This window comes from Microcaecilia unicolor, chromosome 7 (genome assembly GCF_901765095.1).
Source record: "Microcaecilia unicolor chromosome 7, aMicUni1.1, whole genome shotgun sequence".
NCBI classification, from domain to species: Eukaryota; Metazoa; Chordata; class Amphibia; order Gymnophiona; family Siphonopidae; genus Microcaecilia; species Microcaecilia unicolor.
In genome coordinates, this window is record NC_044037.1 from 155381839 (window position 1) to 155401223 (window position 19385).

Sequence of the window (19385 nt, forward strand, 5' to 3'; positions counted from 1 at the left end):
AACATGTGTACCGTTTAGGACATGTTTAATATTTGACTTATTCCTGTATAACTTCCCTAAATCTTTTCTCCCCTTGTCATTACAGAGGTCTAAGAAAGGTTAAATATTCACTTGTAAAAATGCTCATAATTTTTTTTTCTTCATTATGATAAAGTTGTAAAAATTTATTTTGAATGAGAATGTTATAAGTTTTGAACTTATTTACCTGTATCGCTATAGCAAGGTGATCCTTGTGAGTTATAATTAAAACAATAAAGATTTAAAAAAATAAAAAAAAATATCCAAGACCCACTGGTCCGTGGTTATGTTTTTCTGCAGAAAGCTGCTGAATAGGCTCCAGAAAGGAAATAAAAAGGAAAGTAAGGGGGAGGAGGGTAACCTCTGTGGGCTATCAAAGACGGGGATCTGGCATCATCAGATACAACTCCTCCAATCTGCCACCCACCAAGTTTGACTGGAAACCAGCTGACCAACTGGACCAGGAGTGATGTCCTCAGAACCTGAGGCGAATAACCTGTTCATCCACCTGCTGGAGACAGAAAATACTGAGGAACTAGGCTAGCTGACTAGGAATAAGGCACAGTTATTCTCTACCTCCACCTGCTGGTTGATGGGCATGACTATTCCACAAGTCCTGGAATAGTGGGAAGACATAATGGGAAAGTACATTTTTTGGAATTCTGAATGGAGGAGACTGCATCATGTGGTATGAGATCCTGAAAATAGCCTTAAGGATCTCAAAGTGCACAAAAGCCTGTATTCATCACTGTTTATAGTATAGATTTCTTTGTGTTCCTGAAGGATCTCACAGGGTCTATTCTGATGCATAAAATCTAAAAGGGCAGATATTCAGGACAGGAGAAGCTCTTAGTTAAATCAAGGTGAGCAGGCCATCCCGGATTTTCAGCTGCACTTAACTGCACGGCATCACTGGAAATCCAGCGTGACCACTGTGGCACTACTCAGTTAGTGCCAGGGTGATGCCAGAATTTACCCAGTTAGCAGAGACATTGCATCTGCTAACCAGGTAAGTGACTGGATAACGTTAGTATACAAAAAAGGCTGTCCTAACTAGTTTTCCTTACTATATCTGGGCTGTTATCCAGGCAACGGTCTGAATATCGGTCAGCACCCGGATAACTTCCAGTTGCTGGCCAGGCCCGGATATTCAGTCCAAGTGCCCAGATTAAAGCCTTTAAATCTGCTGACTGCAGCAGGCTAACTATTGGGCCATAACATGTATAAACTGTACTGTTAGCTAGATTCTATTATGCGAATGTAGTTCATAAATAATGAAAGATGATGCAGATTTCTGAGAGTTCCTCTGGGATCCACAGTTAAAGCGGCACATTCTCAATGACTAGGGATTTTACTTGGTCTAGCCCAAGAACTACTTGATCTTATTCTAACAGATACATAATATGATTGAAATACGCAAGGATACTATTTTGGTTTCCCCTTTCTATGGCATTCTCCAACATGTTGGAAAAATTATTTGAGAGAGATCCATGTTCATCCATTCTTTAATCCACAGGCACAATAACTTTCCAAAAAAGGGACCAAAAATACACATATGATTTGAAAATTAGAAGCACTAGGTTATTAATTTCAAAAGAGCTAAACTTCCCAAAAAATCCACATGGTTTTCTTTGGAAATTGGAGCTGTAGAACATTGACCATCAATTCATTTGAAAAGCAATCATTCATTTGCCACATGCACCCAGCAGGTTTGTCCACAGAAGTACAAGCAGACAGATTCAGGGAAAATAAAATAAAACACCTAGTAACAAGGCACCTTTGAAGACACACATACACCCCACCACACACCATCATCCTCCATTCATTCCTTCATCCCCATACCCACCACACTGACATACTTCTATAATCCTCTTCAAATGCTCCTCCCCCCATAGCCTAGTTCTCCACCACCTGGTCACTGTCACTCATCAACACACACACCACTCCATATAAATCATATACATCTCCCATATGCTTCTACCCTCCTGCATCTATATAACCACCACACACACATATCCACTCATCAATAAAAACCCTACAGCCTACATACTCCTATAATCACACAACATCCTTTCCCTACTCAACTACCCGTGTATATACATACAATTATCCACATTCCCCTTTATTCCCCAAACATAGTGCCACTATAAAATCCTTCAACACACACACCACGCTCTCTCTCTACCACAAATCTAGACTGCAAAGCATTTCCAAACCCAAAGTCTCTGCCTACTTCCCCTATATGTTTCCAAATCAAAATAACTGTATAGGCACATCTTTTAAGCATAAGGAATGCAGTAAAGCTGCTACAAATATAAGCAGCAAAATATAAAATAATTCATAAAATGGTGAACCAAGTCTAACTTAGTCCACTGCATACAAAAATCTTTTATGGCTAGATCAATGAAGAAAGATGTATCAGAGTCATGTAGAGATAGAGAGCACACAGCTGCTTTCCCAAAAACAGATCTTCCATCTGCTACCCACAATTTGCATGTCACCTTCTCTGGACTCATTTGTACTTCATTAACTGCCATTGACTTAACAAGATTTATGCAAATGGCACCATAGGAGCTTGCTAACTCCCACTGCAATCAAGTGATTATGTATGTACAGTTCTCCATAGCAATGAAAAATTAATACAAGACAAGTCCACTCACTGCTGGGCCGAATTTCCAGATCTTATTTCTTTTGCTTGTGGGAATATTTTTATTATTATTTGCATCTACATTTCATATATGATTAGCAATGATGTTTGCCTCTACAGAAAAAAATAAAACAGAAGACTTTTTTGCCATTACTAGCTGAATTTCTATAAAGGGTCTGAAGCCTAAGATATTTGAATGAAGCACTGAATTTACCATTATGTGGCAAAAGTATAGTAGTAGCCATTGTACTCCATGAGATTAGGTTACCCTCCCAATATCCAATTAAGTGGTCTATGTCTTTCATCAATCTGGGACTTAGGTATCTCTGAGTTATTGTCACAGGGGGATTCTGTTTGATTAAAAGCTGTTCATTGCTTTCCATATTATAGAACCAATGCACCACAATCTTCCTCCTGCTTATCTATCAAGTATTATCAAGTTTGTATGCTGGCTGTGTAAGCTTCCATGACTAGATTGTTTTACCCTAGAATTTTTTTTTTAAGTTAACTACATAACCGGGACAGTCATGACATTTTTGTTGCTGTTGTTGTTCAATTGATTTTTATTCAAAACGTTTCATTTATATAAAACAAAACATCAAATACACCCATATCAACAGAAACAAGATAACATCAGCACAGACTATTCCACAACCAGGGAAAATCTCCCCTGGGAACATCCCCCCCCCCCCCCCCCCAACCTACCCAAAGCCATATTAAACATCTCATCAGATGAAGAGTCAAGCGACGATGTGAGCAGCTCTAAACGTGTCTTTTGAGAGCTGATCGGGTACCCCTCCCTAACTGAATTTTATCACTGCTTCCCCAAGACTCTGGTTATCAATTATGCTCCTGGATCTTTTACAACTGGTTTATGGACAAATATCTCACTAGATCTTCCATGGCGACAGCCTCTAAGCCACTGCAGAGGAAGGACAAGCGGAGTAGAGAATCTGAAACTAATATGGCAGCTTCTCCCCCTTTGTCACAGTCACAACTCAGCTTCAACTCCTTAACTGCAGCACTAACTCTGTAGGTTCACACTTTAGACCACTCCCAACTCTCTGAACAGCTTTCTGGGCTCATAGAACTTACCTCGGAGCTCACCCATCGTACTGGAGAGCTGGAGACACGGGTCTCAGAAATGGAAGACACCCAGCAGGCCCAGACCACAGACTTGGATAGATTAGAACAGTTTACCCAAGAATATCAACAGAAGATCAATGACTTAGAGAACCATTCCAGGAGAGTCAATCTCTTGTTTCTGGGTTTCCCGAAATCCATTAAAGATTATAAGTTGAAGCATACATTAGAAACCTAGCTTCTGGCCACCCTTCCTGATGCAGGAGAGGGTGGTGTGATCCATTTTGATTGGGCTCAGTGTACTCAAGACTTGCGTCTTCACATCATACTTGCTAAATTTCATAGATACACACAAGTCTGTAGTACTTCATCTATATAAAGGCACTAGAGAAGATATAAAGTTTTCAAGATTACTCTGCTGCTCTTACTGTGCACTGGTGTGCTAAGCTTGTGGAGAAACAACAGCAGGTCCATTATTCTTCTGATACATCATATCATCCATGGCATCTATTGGTGAATTGTTTCATATCTCATAGTACCTTTAAAAGAAATATCCAATTCTGTAGGGTGGGTCCAATGGAATGCTTCCATTTGGCAGCTATCTCACTTTTGGCTGCTGACAAAGTTGTTTGTACCACAGCATTAACAGCCTCTCTAGGCACTGCAGAATCTACTTTAGTATTAAGGAAACTAGCCTACCTTCTACGGGCCAACTGCTCTCCATAGTCACCGTCGACAGCAAGTGTTTGTGCCGCTTTCCTGATTGCTGTTCCCGCTTACGGAGGAGGAGCCCTGTCTCGACGCTATTCTGCCTAAACTGCATGGCGGAGGAGGAGCCCAGTCTCCACGCTGTTCAATAGTATCAAAGTGGTGGAGGAGGAGCCCCATCTTGGTGCAGATCAGCTGTTCTGTGCAAGATCCTCCCTCCTGTCCCTGATTGCAGCTGCTCTGAGCCTGGGTCTGTGGAGAGCGATTTGGGCTCTAGTTACGCTGTGTCCTCAATTGCCTCATCCAGAGATCTGGATGAGGCAATTGAGGACTTCATGCGAAAGCACAACACAAGCTAAGTCCATTCTGATGAACATATGTAACTGTGTATCCAAATGATGACAAGTAGGAGCGAGATCTAAGATATTGAGCACCCCATTAATCTGTTTTACATCGCGCACACATACACGTAAGGAGGTTTTTTAAGCCGATGATAAATATCTAATCCCTTGAAATGACCCAGTAATCGGCAAACGGGATTGATTTGGTACCGTAAGGGATATTAATAAACCTTGGTACTTTGAGGCTTTTTCCTCCATCAATGATCATTGAAGATTGATCATTTACACATCTTTTCTTACTTAAACAGTGGAGTTGCAATTTAAGTACCACATTTCTGTATCCCCAGAAATAAAAGTTTTAGGAGGAATAACTGGTGCTAAATATCCATGGAACCTCATTACTATGATAGTATGGAAGATATTTTTTAATTTAAAGTTAATTAGAAGGGTTTCTAAATGTTTAGAGTCCATACATTTGAAATTGATTATGCAAGCTTTAATCTTATCCCATTTGAATTATGAGACTGTTGTATTGATGGTTTATCAGGCAAGCAGGTCCATAGGTTACAAGTTTTGTAAAATGTGGCGGTGAAGTTGATTTTGGAAGGTAATTATATAGATCATGTTACTATATATTTCATCAAAACCCCATTATTTATTTTTAAAAATTTGTATGGAATGACGAGGATATCTATGTCAAATGGAGGCTCATTTTCAAAGCACTTAGACTTACAAGGTTAGAGAGAGAGAGAGAGCAATAATTGGTCACCAGGAAATGAGACTGGAGGAGGAAAGACAAAATTGCACCATGGTGATGGGACTGAGAGTAGAGTGAAGGAGAATAAGAGGCCTCAACTAAGGTGGTACACTCGACATAGAAAAAATTTAAGTTACTATATGCTATATCCCCGTTCCACGAAAATAAATTATTGGTACAAAGATGAGGGCAGCAAAGTAAGAATACATTGCAGAAGTACTTAGAAGCATAGAGAGAGTGAAAGTGTTACTGAAGTTGTACGTTTTTAATAACTTGCAACTTAGGTCAAAATACATCCTTGAATTTAAGACATGTTGTTGTCACAGGAAGGTTTAATTAAGGCAGTAATTTCTAGGGGAAAAGGTGTTGGTACTCATGCAGAACCAACCTTAGGGGGCAGGGTAACCACAGCTTTTTTTTTTTTTTAGCCAGTACGGCACATGCAGCCATATGACTTAGAACAGCTCTACTTGGAAGGTGACTGCCTCTGAATCCGAGGGTCCGTTTGAGACTGGACGGTGCACCAATGGTGGAAAAAACAAGCTTGGAGATACTGAGTTAGAAATGTAATGGGGAGTATAGGCCATTTTTGGATGGCAGGAAAAAAAAGTGCCAGTACTACCAGCTGATAAAAAGCCCTGAATTAAGGTCACACATTATGGTTCTAAACACTCTTGTACAAGGCCTAAATGAAACTAAACCTAATGAAAAATACAATTCCTTCATTAACAAATTAAAAACGAGAGCACACAACTGATACACCAACTAGGAATATCACAACTAATTACTTTGTTTTTAGATACCAGCCTGAAAGGACAGTTCAGATGTTCTCTGAAACAGCAAATCGGGAATCACATCAAACTATTGATGTGATCACAAGGGGCTGTTGTATAGTGATATGATTTACCCTTGCCAACTGACAGAATATAGTCCAATCAAAGCACTCTCTACAAAGGCAACCTTTGAAGTAGAAGGAGCTTCCAAACACACTCCATATGCAGGTTGGCAGACTGCACTTCATTAGAGCCTGTTGTCACATTTTTCCCTGTTCTTATTCTAATCATCCCATTTTAATAGACACAGGAGACTCTCCTAATTGATGTAAAGTGAGCAACTTCCACATTTTTCATTCTGCTGCATCAAAGTCTCAAGCACAGCAACTCAGCATCACAAGTGCTTCCAGGATCCAAGACATAGGTGCCTCCGATTATAACAGAGCAAGGGAAAGGAGAAAGAAAAATTAAAAGAATAAAAGCATACCTGTTTAATTGGAATTGCTCGGCCGCTTCCAATACTATCAGCTCTGCTTTCCAGACCTTTCTTCTCTTTGTCTGATTCACTCCCTTTTCGAGACTGTGGATAAAGTGGTGTGGTAGCTGTATTAGTCCACTTTAAAGGCAATATATCGAAATAAAGCAAAACATAGAAAAGAAAATATGATACTTTTTTTTTAAGAAAACAATACATTTTTGATTAGCTTTTGAAGACAATACATACCTTCTTCAGATCAGAAATCAGCAAATGTTGACAAATATGAGAATATATAAGTGAAAAATAAAAGCATTCCAATGGCAGTCTTACCGGAAGAAAGTAGGGGTGGTTTAGATGAGAAACTAGGAGAGCTGGGTGGGTGAGAGACAAGGAGACATGGATGGGTGACAAAGAAATATTATTTTATGATTTAAAATGTGATAGAAAACCCAGATCTTTGTTCTGTCTGGTGGGTGTCAAAATATTTCATCATTTTGACGTCAAAAGGTATTACATTTCTGGACTGTTTTAAAATTTCCTTTTAGTAATCTCACCATAAAATCGTTGATACAGCGTTCTGGTTTTGTAAAGTGCTGTCTCACAGAGGTGACATCTCACAGAGGTGACATTCTGGATGCCATTCTGATGTTTAATATGATGAATGTGCAAAGTGATTATTGTGTTAAGCATCTTGCTTGTCTCTCCAATAACATAAGAATAGCCACACTGGGTCATACCAAAGTTCCATCTAGCCTAGTATCCTGTTTCCAATAGTGGCCAATCCAGGCCACAAGTAACTGGCAGAATCCCAAATAGTAGCAAGATTCCAGGGCACCCTTCTTCACACTTTTTGCACTGAATGATATATGCCACAGTTGAAGATGAACATGTGTAGGTTCCCCTTATGCCAGTGGTTCTCAGATGGTTTGTCACAAAACACTAGTATGTCATGAGCACCTGCGAGGTATGTCGCAGGGCCGGCACACAGCAGTGAGGATTCTATTTTATTTTAAAATTTGTGCCCTATTTTCCTCTCTGGCCATGAATCCAGCACTGTTCTCTCTTCTTCTCTCAAACCCACCCCACCCGAGTCTAGCACCACTTTCTCTTCTCCCCCAGGTTCCCTTCCTTGGGCTGTCAAACCTACTTTGTATGCCCAGCTCCTGCAGCCATAACACACCATCTGAGCTACCACTAAATCCTTTCCTCTGTTGAACTCTGCCCACCTTGGACACAATTTCCTGTTTACATGAGGGTGGGGCGCAGCAGAGAAAGGATCCAGAGACAACCCAGGCAACATGTTACGACTGCAGGTGCCTGCAAATGAATCAGGTTTGACAACCAGAAGAGAGAAGATGGGGAAAAAGAGGAAGCAGTGCTAGAGTTAAGGGGGGAGGGTTGAAGGAAGAGAGAGAGCTTCTGAACTCACAGGTGGGGGCTGAGGGAATAAACTGGAGTGGTGCAGAACTCGAGGGGGGCTGAGGGAAGGAGAAGCGATGCTGGACTCGAGGGAGGCTGAGGAAAGGAGTGTTGTTGGACTTGTGGAGGGGGAGGGAGAGGTGCTGGACTACTATTACTACTACTCATCATTTCTATAGCGCTACTAGACGTACGTAGCGCTGTACACCTGAACAAGAGACAGTCCCTGCTCGACAGAGCTTACAATCTAATTAGGTCAGACAAACAGGACAAACAAGAGATAAGGGAATATTAAAGTGAGGTTGATGAAATAAGGTTTTCTGAACAAGTGAGTAAGGGTTAGGAGTTAAAAGCAGCATCAAAAAGGTGGGCTTTTAGCTTAGATTTGAAGACGGCCAGAGATAGAGCTTGATGTACCGGCTCAGGAAGTCTATTCCAGGCATATGGTGCAGCAAGATAAAAGGAACGGAGTCTGGAGTTAGCGGTTGAGTGTAAATAATTGCGTGTTCCCACTATATATTTAACAACTCTGACCTCGAATCTGCTCAGACTGTTTTACACAGTCTGGGCAATAACAAGCTCCATAATCAGAAGGCCACCCGGGATTCAGTGGATATAATAATATAGTTTTATTAAGCATCTCACCCAAGGCAGTACAGGCAATAAGGCATTCATATCTGGAACATGGTGGAGCAGATCTCTGCGACACACAGCAGGTGTTGTCAAGTCTTCTCTCTTCTGCCTTTTTCTCCAACTATACCCCAGCAGACTTGCCTTTTTATACCTTTATGGTACCATTCATTCCTATGGACCCCCACTTTCTCACCAGCACGTTTTGGCCATTATCGGTTGATAGCAATGACTTCATATGTTTCCAAATGATGTGACATGCTTCCAAGTTCCCCTACTTGCACCTGACCCACTACTAGCCAAAACATCCTTGCTCATGACTTCTTGCTAGTGCCATTCCAGCTGTTATTTACAAAGCAGATTCCCCCTCCCTCTGCCTGCTCTCAATTACCTCATTCAGCGTTCATTACAGTGAAAAGTCTTATGATTTTTAGAGGCCTAACTCTTAGCTGTAAGCCTGAGCCCTTGGCCTGTATTTCACGGAGAGCAAGTGACAGCATATTTCTACATTCCACTCTTGCCGGGCCCCCGGGCAGGCGGCACATGTGACTTCTAGTATGTGGCCATTCATTCCAGAGGGCTCCTAGAGCCTGGTGAGGAGATGTATATATCTGAGGTGACATGGGTGGTCTGACATAGTGAGGGACAAGGCCATAGCAAGAGTCAGCATGTGGATACATAACTATTTGCTACATGAAATGCAGCGTTGGGATTCCCCTTTACCATAACCAACCCAAGAGGCATAACTATCCTACACCTACCCCTCTGGGGCAGAGTGAGACTTGGAAACACGAGAATTCAATTAAGTCTGTGTGTCATACAATGGAATCAACAAACTTGAGTACATATGATTGCAATCAACTAATATATCATTATAACAGAGCCAATCATTAGTCAAATTTTGATTGTGTAAATATAGCTAAAAACTAGTATTATTAGGGAAGAAATATTTCATTGTAGCATTTAAAAAGGATTATTATTAACTACTGAAGGTTAAACAGCAGTCTTATACTTATGAGCAAGATAATGGCAAAACTCTGAGTGTAATAGATCTAGATTGTATATGAAGGCACTGTTAAGTTATACCGTTTTTGGAAAATACATAGGAACATAATCTTCTTCTTCCTTTGTTCCAGCAATAAGCTCGGTATCAGCCATAAGGCATTCATACAGGACATAGTGACCTGTAGGTTCTTTCTTGCTTAAAGCAGTTGCAATTAACTGTTGTACTACACTGAGAAGTATAAAGGTTTCCCCTAGCATAGTGAACATTTGTATAACATTAGCAGTGCATAAAATAGCTTGTGATATAAAGGGATAATTCAGTAAAAAGAATAGAATCTTTTGGAAAAGATCATAATGTGTAGTTTTAAAATGTAAGCAGCTAGAAATCAGGTAATTCAAAGTCACTTAAAATTTCATCGATCTAATAAGTAGACAATTTTGGCATCAGAGGATTTTATAAGTCAGTGTAGGTGATTCTGGTATTGTGAAACAGCAGTCTGTATACTGTTGAAAGATTCACTCCGGCAGGCAAGGGTTCACGTGGAAGACATCATTTTGCATCTAGGAGACTTCTACTGAAAGCTTCTCATGGTTTCCAGCAAGTTAAACAGTCCATATAATAGTTGTCCACTTCATTAGTAACATGTCATTAACTTAAGGGAGTTCTTCAGATTTCATTCTTTGCACAGTTCAAGGTATATGTAAAAATCTGATTATGTAAGCAGAAGCATTATCAAACATGAAACAATATCCTTCTATGACAATGCAACTGTAGGAGTCACTGTTCAGAAACTATACAATCCTTATACACTTCTGTTAAAAAACCTTCCATATATATTCACGTCTCTTATTCCTTCTAGCTAACTTGCAATACCTTTTCTATACATGCTATTCTACTAGCCTACACTCCTTCCATGTGACCATTCACAGTATGTGTTAAACAGTTCACATAACTTAGCTCATTACAAGCAGACCTTCTCAAAAGGAAAATAGTTTAACAGGACAGCCGTTCGTTCTTCGCTTAAATCTGGAATACGTCCTTCTGACATAGGTATCAGGTCAGGAAGTGGTGGCTGAGGGTTTAGGAGGAGTGGCAATTGTTGGACTGGTGGGGGTGCCTGGTGTAGCACTTCCGGTGCACCAAGTCTCCAACTTTGAGAGCTTTTGGATAACCGGAGGCAGAGGAAAGGCTATCATTACCCTACCCTTTTGATGATTGAGAAATCATCACCTGTACAGATAATAATTAGCAGGGTGCAATTGATGAAGGGTATAACAGTTTGAAATGAAGGAACCCAAACTAAACCTAGTTATGCTTGGGGAGCTGAAATAAGGTCATAGTGGTCATTTAAGAAAATACTTGACCTAAGTGTTGACCTGTAGAGGAAAAGGAAATATATAACAAAGAATTCATTACAAGTTAACCGCAATAGAAGAAGAGTTAATAGTAGTAGACAGCATATGATACGAAGTAGTAGAAAAGTAGGCAACAGAAATAGTAGAAAAACAATTTCATTGAGCTGATGTGACTAACAGAGTTAATATCTGCTATAATCCAAGGGTTGAAATACAGCCCCTGATAAAATGAGTGTATACTTAAAAAGATAATTATGGGAGAGTGGAGTGGGGAAACAAGAAACTAAAACGCAAAAAAAAAAAAAAAAAACCCACCAAAGAAGAAAAAAATAAAAAAGGGGGTTAGAAAAACTGACCTGTGTAGGCAAAATCTGTCATCGCACAAAAATGATAAAATGTGGTTTAAAGCCAACACTAGAAAATATATTAAAAAAAGAAACAAAATACTCTTCATCATAGGTAACATATACATAATTCAAGAACATTATTACACACAACACCTCATTTAAAAATGTGGATGATGGGACCAAATGCAGCAAAGATCTCAACAGCAGGAGGCAGAAAGATGAACAAAAACCAGTACGCGCAGACGTTTGCTTGAATCGTACAATGCTTATAACCATGCTGAAACAATAACAAAAGCATTATCCAAACATTAACCAAAATAAACTGGACAAAAGAAGTGTAACTTAATAACCAATATTGGCAATCATATATATACTCTAATTTGTGCAAGCAGCGGTTACATTTTAATTCATATGGTGCTACTTAACAAATCATAAAAGGAACTTAACCAGTGACAGATAGCAATGGCTTCATTTTAAATCGTATAGTACTATTTACAAAAATTCTGAAATATACATACATCATCTACTATGTTACTCTTTCTTTCCATTAATGCAGGGGCATAGCCATGGGTGGGCCTGGATAGGCCCAGGCCCAGCCACTTTTGCTCCAGGCCCGCCCAGCCTCTTCTGCCTGTTCTCCCTGTCCGCGTGGTCTGCTCACTTTTACTGCCCTGAAGCGTCGTTTTCCCTCCAGCACCGGCGATTCCCATAGCCAGCCTTCTGACAGCGCGCGTCGTCGAGGCCTCTTCGCAGGCACGGCCCGCCTACTCTGCAACTTCCTGCGTCCCACCTTTGCGGAAAACAGAAAGTTGCAGAGTAGGCGGGACACGCCTGAGAAGAGACCCCAACAACGCGCGCTGGGCAGAAGGCTGGCTATGGTAATTGCTGGTGCTGGAGGGAGAACAGTGCTTCAGGTCAGTAAAAATGACCAGAACTGACCATGTGCAGGGGGCTGTCGCGGGGGGGGAAGGGGGTAGCGGGTAGAGAGGAAATGCGGTGGCGGTGGTGGGCGGTAGTGGGTGGAGAGGAAATGCGAGGCCTATGCCCACCCAGTCCACCTCCAGGCCCATCTAAAAATTAAACTCTGGGTACGCTACTGCATTAATGTTCCAAAAAAAGGTTAAACAAAGTGAAAGGGAATTGACATACATAGCCAGCTGGATCAGTGCTCATACACGGAGAAGAGAGTTCTACCTTAGATATGTTCAGGTAATCGTAGTAACACACAAAGAACTGCTTGAACAGTGCAGGAGAAAAATGGAAAGTGTATGTCATAGCTTTTAAAAGGAACCACAATCAAAAATTAATGATGCAGCGTAAGAACAAGGCTTGAAACAGACCATGAAGACGAGGCATGAAAGACAAGTTTAATGACGAGACTTAATAAAAGATATATATTTAAGTATACATAAGAGTATTTATGCTGCAGCTGGAAAAAATAAGACAATGTACAAAATGCTAACAAACCAAGAGGCTCATTTTCAAAGCACTTACACCTACAAAGTTCCATAGGTTATTATGTAACTTTATAAGTCTAAGTGCTTGAAAATACACTTCATAATCTACTAAATGACCCATTTAGTACAATAATCTGTATATGTGAAAAAAAAGGTACTGGTCTCATTTTAAAAGAAGGAAAAGCCTCAAGGAGCTCCTGACCATATAGGTCTAGCAGGCTACTGGCGATCCAAATGGCCTAATAAATGGTCAAAACAGATCTGTCCTCATCATAGGCTCAAAAACCTTCTTAATAAAGACCTTCAAACATAAATACTCAAACTACTGTGTTTGGTGCATTCAAAACAACTCAGTTCTGAAAGGTTTTGCTTTCAAATGCAGTAAATCAGCTCAAAAGTTAAGATTCAAACTTGTACTTAGCTTAAACACAGTCATGTCCATTTGCAGTCGTCTCTGCTCACAGTCATACTTTATGCTGCTGTACTGTAACAGTCATCAATCGTATTTTATTTATTGCATTTGTATCCCACATTTTCCCATCTCTTTGCAGGCTCAATGTGAATTACGATACATCGTGGATAGTGGAAATATATAAGAAAATAGACATTTAGTATAACACTAGTAAAAAAGGCCTGTTTCCGAAACCAATGAAACGGGCGCTAGCATGTGGCTTTTTTTTTGTGTGTGTGTGTATGTGTCACAGAGTTATTGTGTGTGTGTGTGTGTGTGCAGGTTTTTGATGTGTGTCTTTTTTTTATTTGTTTTTTGGGTGGGGGTTGGGGAATGTGCTGTGCTGGCAAAGTGTGATGGATTGGTGTGTGGCTTTGAGGGTGTGTTTCTGTTGTACTGTGTGTGTGTGGTTTTGTCTGTCAAGGAGGTTTGTGGAGGGGGGTCTTTCTGTTGGTGAAATGTAAATGTGGTTGTAGGGGGGTCAGCCTTTGCTGAGTGGTGGATTGATTTTTCTGGGGGGGGTTTGTGTTGTGCTGAGGCAGCAGTGTTGTTTTAGATGGGCGGAAGGTAGAGGAGCACGTTCTTGGTCTGTCGGTATTTTTTGGCCGTTTCAGGGCTGCTGTAGGGGAACGCTGGAAGTAAAATGTGCTGTGGGAAGCAGCGCTGTCTTTTTCCATTGGGCTGGGGTTCTGGGCATCCTGGAGGTGGGAGACGGCTTGCCTGAGGACGGGGATGGTTGTTTTAAGTAGACAGAAGGGAGAGGAGCACGGTCTCGGGCCGTCGGGGGGTGATCCAGTATGTTCAGTCCATTTCAGGCCGGCTGCAGGGGAATGCTGGAACATTTATGCGCTGCGGGAAGCAGCACCGTCTTTTTCCGGGTGCTCATGGAATCCCTGAGGTGGGAGACGGCTTGCCTGAGGCTGGGGATGGTTGGGCACGTCCTTGGCCGCTTCGGCAAAAGGGGAAGAGGAAGGGGGTGGGGAGTTACCTGCAGCCGCGTGAGAAACCGGGTATTCTTTGTTTGTTTTGTATTATTAGTTTGCATTTCTGTTGTAGAAAGAGTGGATGCTTTTCGAATGATGGAGGTGGTGCGTCGGTGTGCGGTTGTTTCGTTAGTTTGGCAGCCAGTCTCCAGCGATTCCTAGGCAGGGAAGGAGTAGGGAAACACGCTCTCCCCCTTCCTTGGTCGCTGTTTGCTGCTGGCTGGGTCGCGGGTAATCCTTCCAGCTGGGCCACAGCTTGTCCTGTTCGCCCACGTCCCAGATGGTGAGGGCACGCTGTTTTCCAGCTCCACGTCAAGCGAACCCAAATATAGTCTGTGCTATAGGCCCTCCGGCTCTCTTCAGTACTGGCATTAGGCATTTAAAAAATTCTCCCCCCCCCCCCCCCCCGGTCTAATTTTCCACATACCCACAGCATGAATATTCTTTTCTCGTTCCAGCGGTGGTTGTGCTCTCTGTGCTGCACAGATAATGAGCCGTTCTGCTGGTGAATGCTCCTCCCTTATTGCCACGTAGTTTCCTCTGATTGGTCCGTCTTGCGTTGCCTGGGAACGGTTTTGTGATGGTCCTTTGTGTTTCAGAACGTTAAGTGTGTTTCTTCTGATTGGGCCGTCATGCGAGGGCGGGGCAGAGAGACATGGTCAGTGTTGTGGCTTCACCACCATGAACTGATGAACCCTTCAGGGAGTGACTGAGTGACTTCAGAACGTTGTCTTCAGAATGTTGAGGGTGAGTTTTATTATAGTAGATAAGGATTTTGGGTACATGATAATGATAAAGCATGATAATAGTATAACAAGCAAGTGTTATAAGACAATTCTGGATAAATGTGGAGGAGTTCACATTTGTTGGTCATTGTGGTATGCCTTGTTAAAGAGATAGGTCTTCAGTAGTCTGCGGAAGTTAGTTCATAAATCGTTTTTAAGTTGCGTTCCAGAATTGTGTACTCAAGTAGGAGAAGGTTGACGCATGCATTAGTTTGTATTTTCAAACTTTACAGTTGGGGAAGTGAAGATTGAGGAATGTGCGGGATGATTTTTTAGCATTCCTGGGTGGTAAGTCTATGAGGTCTGCCATGTAGGCTGGGGCATCTCCGTGAATGATTTTATGAACTAGGGTACATATTTTGAAGGTGATGCGTTCCTTAAGAGGGAGCCAGTGTAGCTTTTCTCGTAGGGGTTTAGCACTTTCATATTTTGTTTTACCGAATATGAGTCTAGCTGCAGTTTCTTAATTATTTGCTCTTTGCAGACAGCGTAGACTGCATTGCAGTAGTCTAAATGACTGAGTACCATTGATTGTACCAGACTGTGGAAAATGGTCCTTGGGAAGAAAGGTCTTGCTCTTTTTAATTTCCACATTGAGAGGAACATCTTTTTGGTTGTGTTTTTCACGTGACTCTCAAGTGTTAGGGATCGGTCAATGGTAACTCCAATAATTTTTAGGGTGTCTGAAATTGGAAGACTCAGTTTTGGTGTGTTAATGGTGGTGAATTTGTTCGTGTTATGCTGAGAGGTGAGTATTAGGCATTGGGTTTTTTCTGCATTGAGTTTCAGCTGAAATGCATCCGCCCATGAATGCATGATGTGTACACTTTGGTTGATGTCATTGAAAATTTCCTTTAGGTCTTGTTTGAATGGGATGTAGATCATTACGTCGTCTGTGTATATGTATGGGTTGAGGTTTTGGTTTGCTAGTAGTTTGGCTGGATCAATTCTGGTCCGGGGTAATTCACAGAAGAACTGATCCAAAACACAATGGTCCAAAAAAACAATGCCACCACTGAATAATACCTAGGGCCCTGTTTACTAAGCAGCGCTATCATCACGTTAGCATTTTTACCGCGCGCTGATTAGCACACGCTAAACGCTAAGTTGCCCATAGGAACATATGGGTGACTCTAGCATTTATCTCGTGCTAATTTAAGCGCTAAAAAAACTAGAATGGCTTAGTAAACAGGGATCCTATTATGATGCAATGAATAAAATTGAGGGAAAATTGGAATTAGCCCCTGGATCAACTTTGGACATCACTGGGCTGTTAGAAGGCTCTGAAGAATTTGTTGCCAGTAGAACTATACTAGTTATGTCTTGTTTTTGCATAGGATCAGGACTCAGTCATATATTTATATTTTCAGTATCAAAATGTTGACTTTCTCAGTTCTAAATTGTGTATCTATCCAGATATTATGCCTGCCAGAATTCTGTGCCAAAAAATAACAATTCTGTGCAAAAAATTTCAAAATTATGTGAAAACTTTTCAAAATTCTGTGCACAAAATTTGCAAACTCTGCAAACTTCTGTGCACAAAGTTTGCAAACTCAAAATTCTGTGCACAAAATTTGCAAATTCTGCAAGTTTGTCATAATTTAACCAATAGTACAGACTCCCATACACAGATACCATCTATATTTTCCCAGCCCCAAGTAGCACCCATAGTATCCATATTTTTTCCAGCCCCCTCCCTGAACCCACACATAGCATCCACCTTTACAGCCCACTCCCTTCCACCCACAGCATCCACCTTTTTTTAAAGAGCCCCCTGCCTCCACATACACCCATCCACACATATAGCATCCACTTCTTTTTTTTTTCTTACAGCCCTGCCTCCCACTCACCCACATAGTATCCAAGTTATATATATATTTTTTTACAGCCCCCACGTTCCACACTCACCCATACATAGTATCCAATTTTTTTTTTACAACTCCCTCCCTGCAACCATAGGCCATCAATATTTTTTTTAGCCCACCACTGCACTCACCCTTGAGGTAGGAGTTGCATGGGAGTACCTCTTCGAGGCAGGAAAGAATCTCACTCTTTCCTGCCTGCTGCCGCTGGTCTTGGCCAGTGCCACCAAGAAAGTTAGAGATGCCACCGCCTTTTCCAAATGGCCACCGATACTTCCTACGGTAGTCTCACAAGATTACCATTTGAAGTCTCGGTGGCAATTTTTAAAAAGCGGTGGCAGTGGGAAGGAAAGAGTAGGGCTCTTTCCTGCCCACAAAGAGAGGCCCACTAGATCACCAGGGTGTACTCAGGTAGGCCTGGGGGGTGGCGGGGGAGCCAGCCAGCTTGCCTTTGCAACGGGCTGGGGATGGTTCAACAAGACTCAGGCAGCAGGAAGGTCAGCCAACCAGCCTCGAAGTGCAGATTCTGCACAAAAATACGGAATTCTGCGCTCCATTGTCATGCAGAATTCTGGCAGGAGTAAAATATGTCTAAGAAAACCCAGGAAAGGAGGAAGCAATTCCTATCTATGTGGCAGTATTTTCTCTCCCTGGGGGCAGACAATACAGTGGAGATAACAACAGATCAATGGTGCACTAAAGTCCTTTAATGAACGTATTTATTAAAGAATTTTGGTGCCTCACTGATCTGTTGTCACCTCCACTGTGTTGTGTCTGCATTTGGAGTGTTGAGCTTGCTCTTGTTTTGGTCTCTCTGGGGGTACAATTTTTTTCTTCGTTTTCCACATACAAGCAAGATTCAGCTGAGAGACTATTACTTTTGTTTTTAGTGATTCTTTACAGTTACATGCCTTTAATTCAGAGCAGATATTCTTGATCTCAAGTTTGGACTATATGATCTTAGTTAGAGAATATATGTACTCTTTGGTTAACATAAATCCAAATGGATGGAAAAAAGGAAATAATAACACAGTAGTAATACTAACTCTTAAGATTCCTTTGAACAATCCTTCACCGTTTCTTCATTGAGATCCATGAGAGCCACTGAGGTCCCTTTTCCCTAACATAAATCAAGGGCCTTAGATATATATCAAGGGTCTCCAGACTGCCCAAAACTCCGCAGCCAGACTGATTTTTGGAAAGGCGAAATATGAAAGTGCTGGATCCCTTAGAGAAAAATTGCATTGGCTTCCTCTGAAAGATCGAATTGCATTCAAGATATGCATCTTAGTTCATAAAATTATTTATGGTGATGCCCCTTCTTATATGTCAAACCTGATAGATCTACCAGAGAGAAATAACAAAAGTTCATCACGCACTTACTTAAATCTCTATTATTCCAACTGCAGAGGACTTAAATACAAATCAATACATGCCTCCAGCTTCTCATATATTTGTACACAACTATGGAATGAATTACCGACCACCTTGAGAGCAACACATGACCTGATGACCTTCCGGAAATTACTAAAGACTTATTTGTTCAAAAAAAAAAAAAAAAAACGTACAAAAAAAGATCCCCCTTAAAAACCAACACCTAAACTTCACCAGATTCAAACTTATTGGAACTTTTCAAACTTGTTTATTCTAATTTACACCCTAATTATTGTACATTTATCTTGTCCTGTTATCATTTTGTTTTGTTTTTCCTATTTACCCACTTCGCATTATACATAATTTTCTTACGCACCTTAAATGCTATAAGGCTATAATTGTTATTCCGTTAATAATTCTCATGCACCTTATTTGTTATCTATATTCTGATTTCCTTATCCCATAAATGTGATTGTTGTTGTATTATATTGTAAGCCACATTGAGCCTGCAAATAGGTGGGAAAATGTGGGATATAAGTGCAGCAAATAAATAAATAAATATGTGATGATAAGCTTTTGGCCCTTTGGTTAGCAGCCAATTTCTTTTTTTTTTTTATTATTTAAATTTTCCAATATATCACCACATAAAGTGAATATGCAATCGGCATTATTTAACATTAGGAAACAAAAATGATAAGTATATATCTTTACAGCCCATTCGTCCACAAGTTAAAGAAATTTGATTCCAAGATTAAGGAAATTAAAAAAGAAAAAAGATACAAAAAGCAGCAGCCAATTGCTTAATATTTTCTTGTAGTACCCTACTCTCTGAGGCTTGAAACATCTCGAGATGCGCTTTTAGTGGTCTAAGATTTCCATTTCTGAATGAAAATGATGTCTACAATGATATT

General features: G+C 40.9%; 1 protein-coding gene across 2 annotated transcripts in view; it reads right to left on the minus strand.

Annotated features, from left to right (window-relative positions):
- Positions 1-19385, minus strand: part of AGAP1 (ArfGAP with GTPase domain, ankyrin repeat and PH domain 1) — a 2358592-nt gene that overhangs the window by 1504523 nt on the left and 834684 nt on the right. For both annotated transcript variants that reach the window (XM_030210552.1, XM_030210551.1), the window contains exon 9: positions 6815-6907. In XM_030210552.1, the coding sequence (XP_030066412.1) occupies positions 6815-6907 (93 nt within the window). The remainder of the gene's footprint in view (positions 1-6814; positions 6908-19385) is intronic.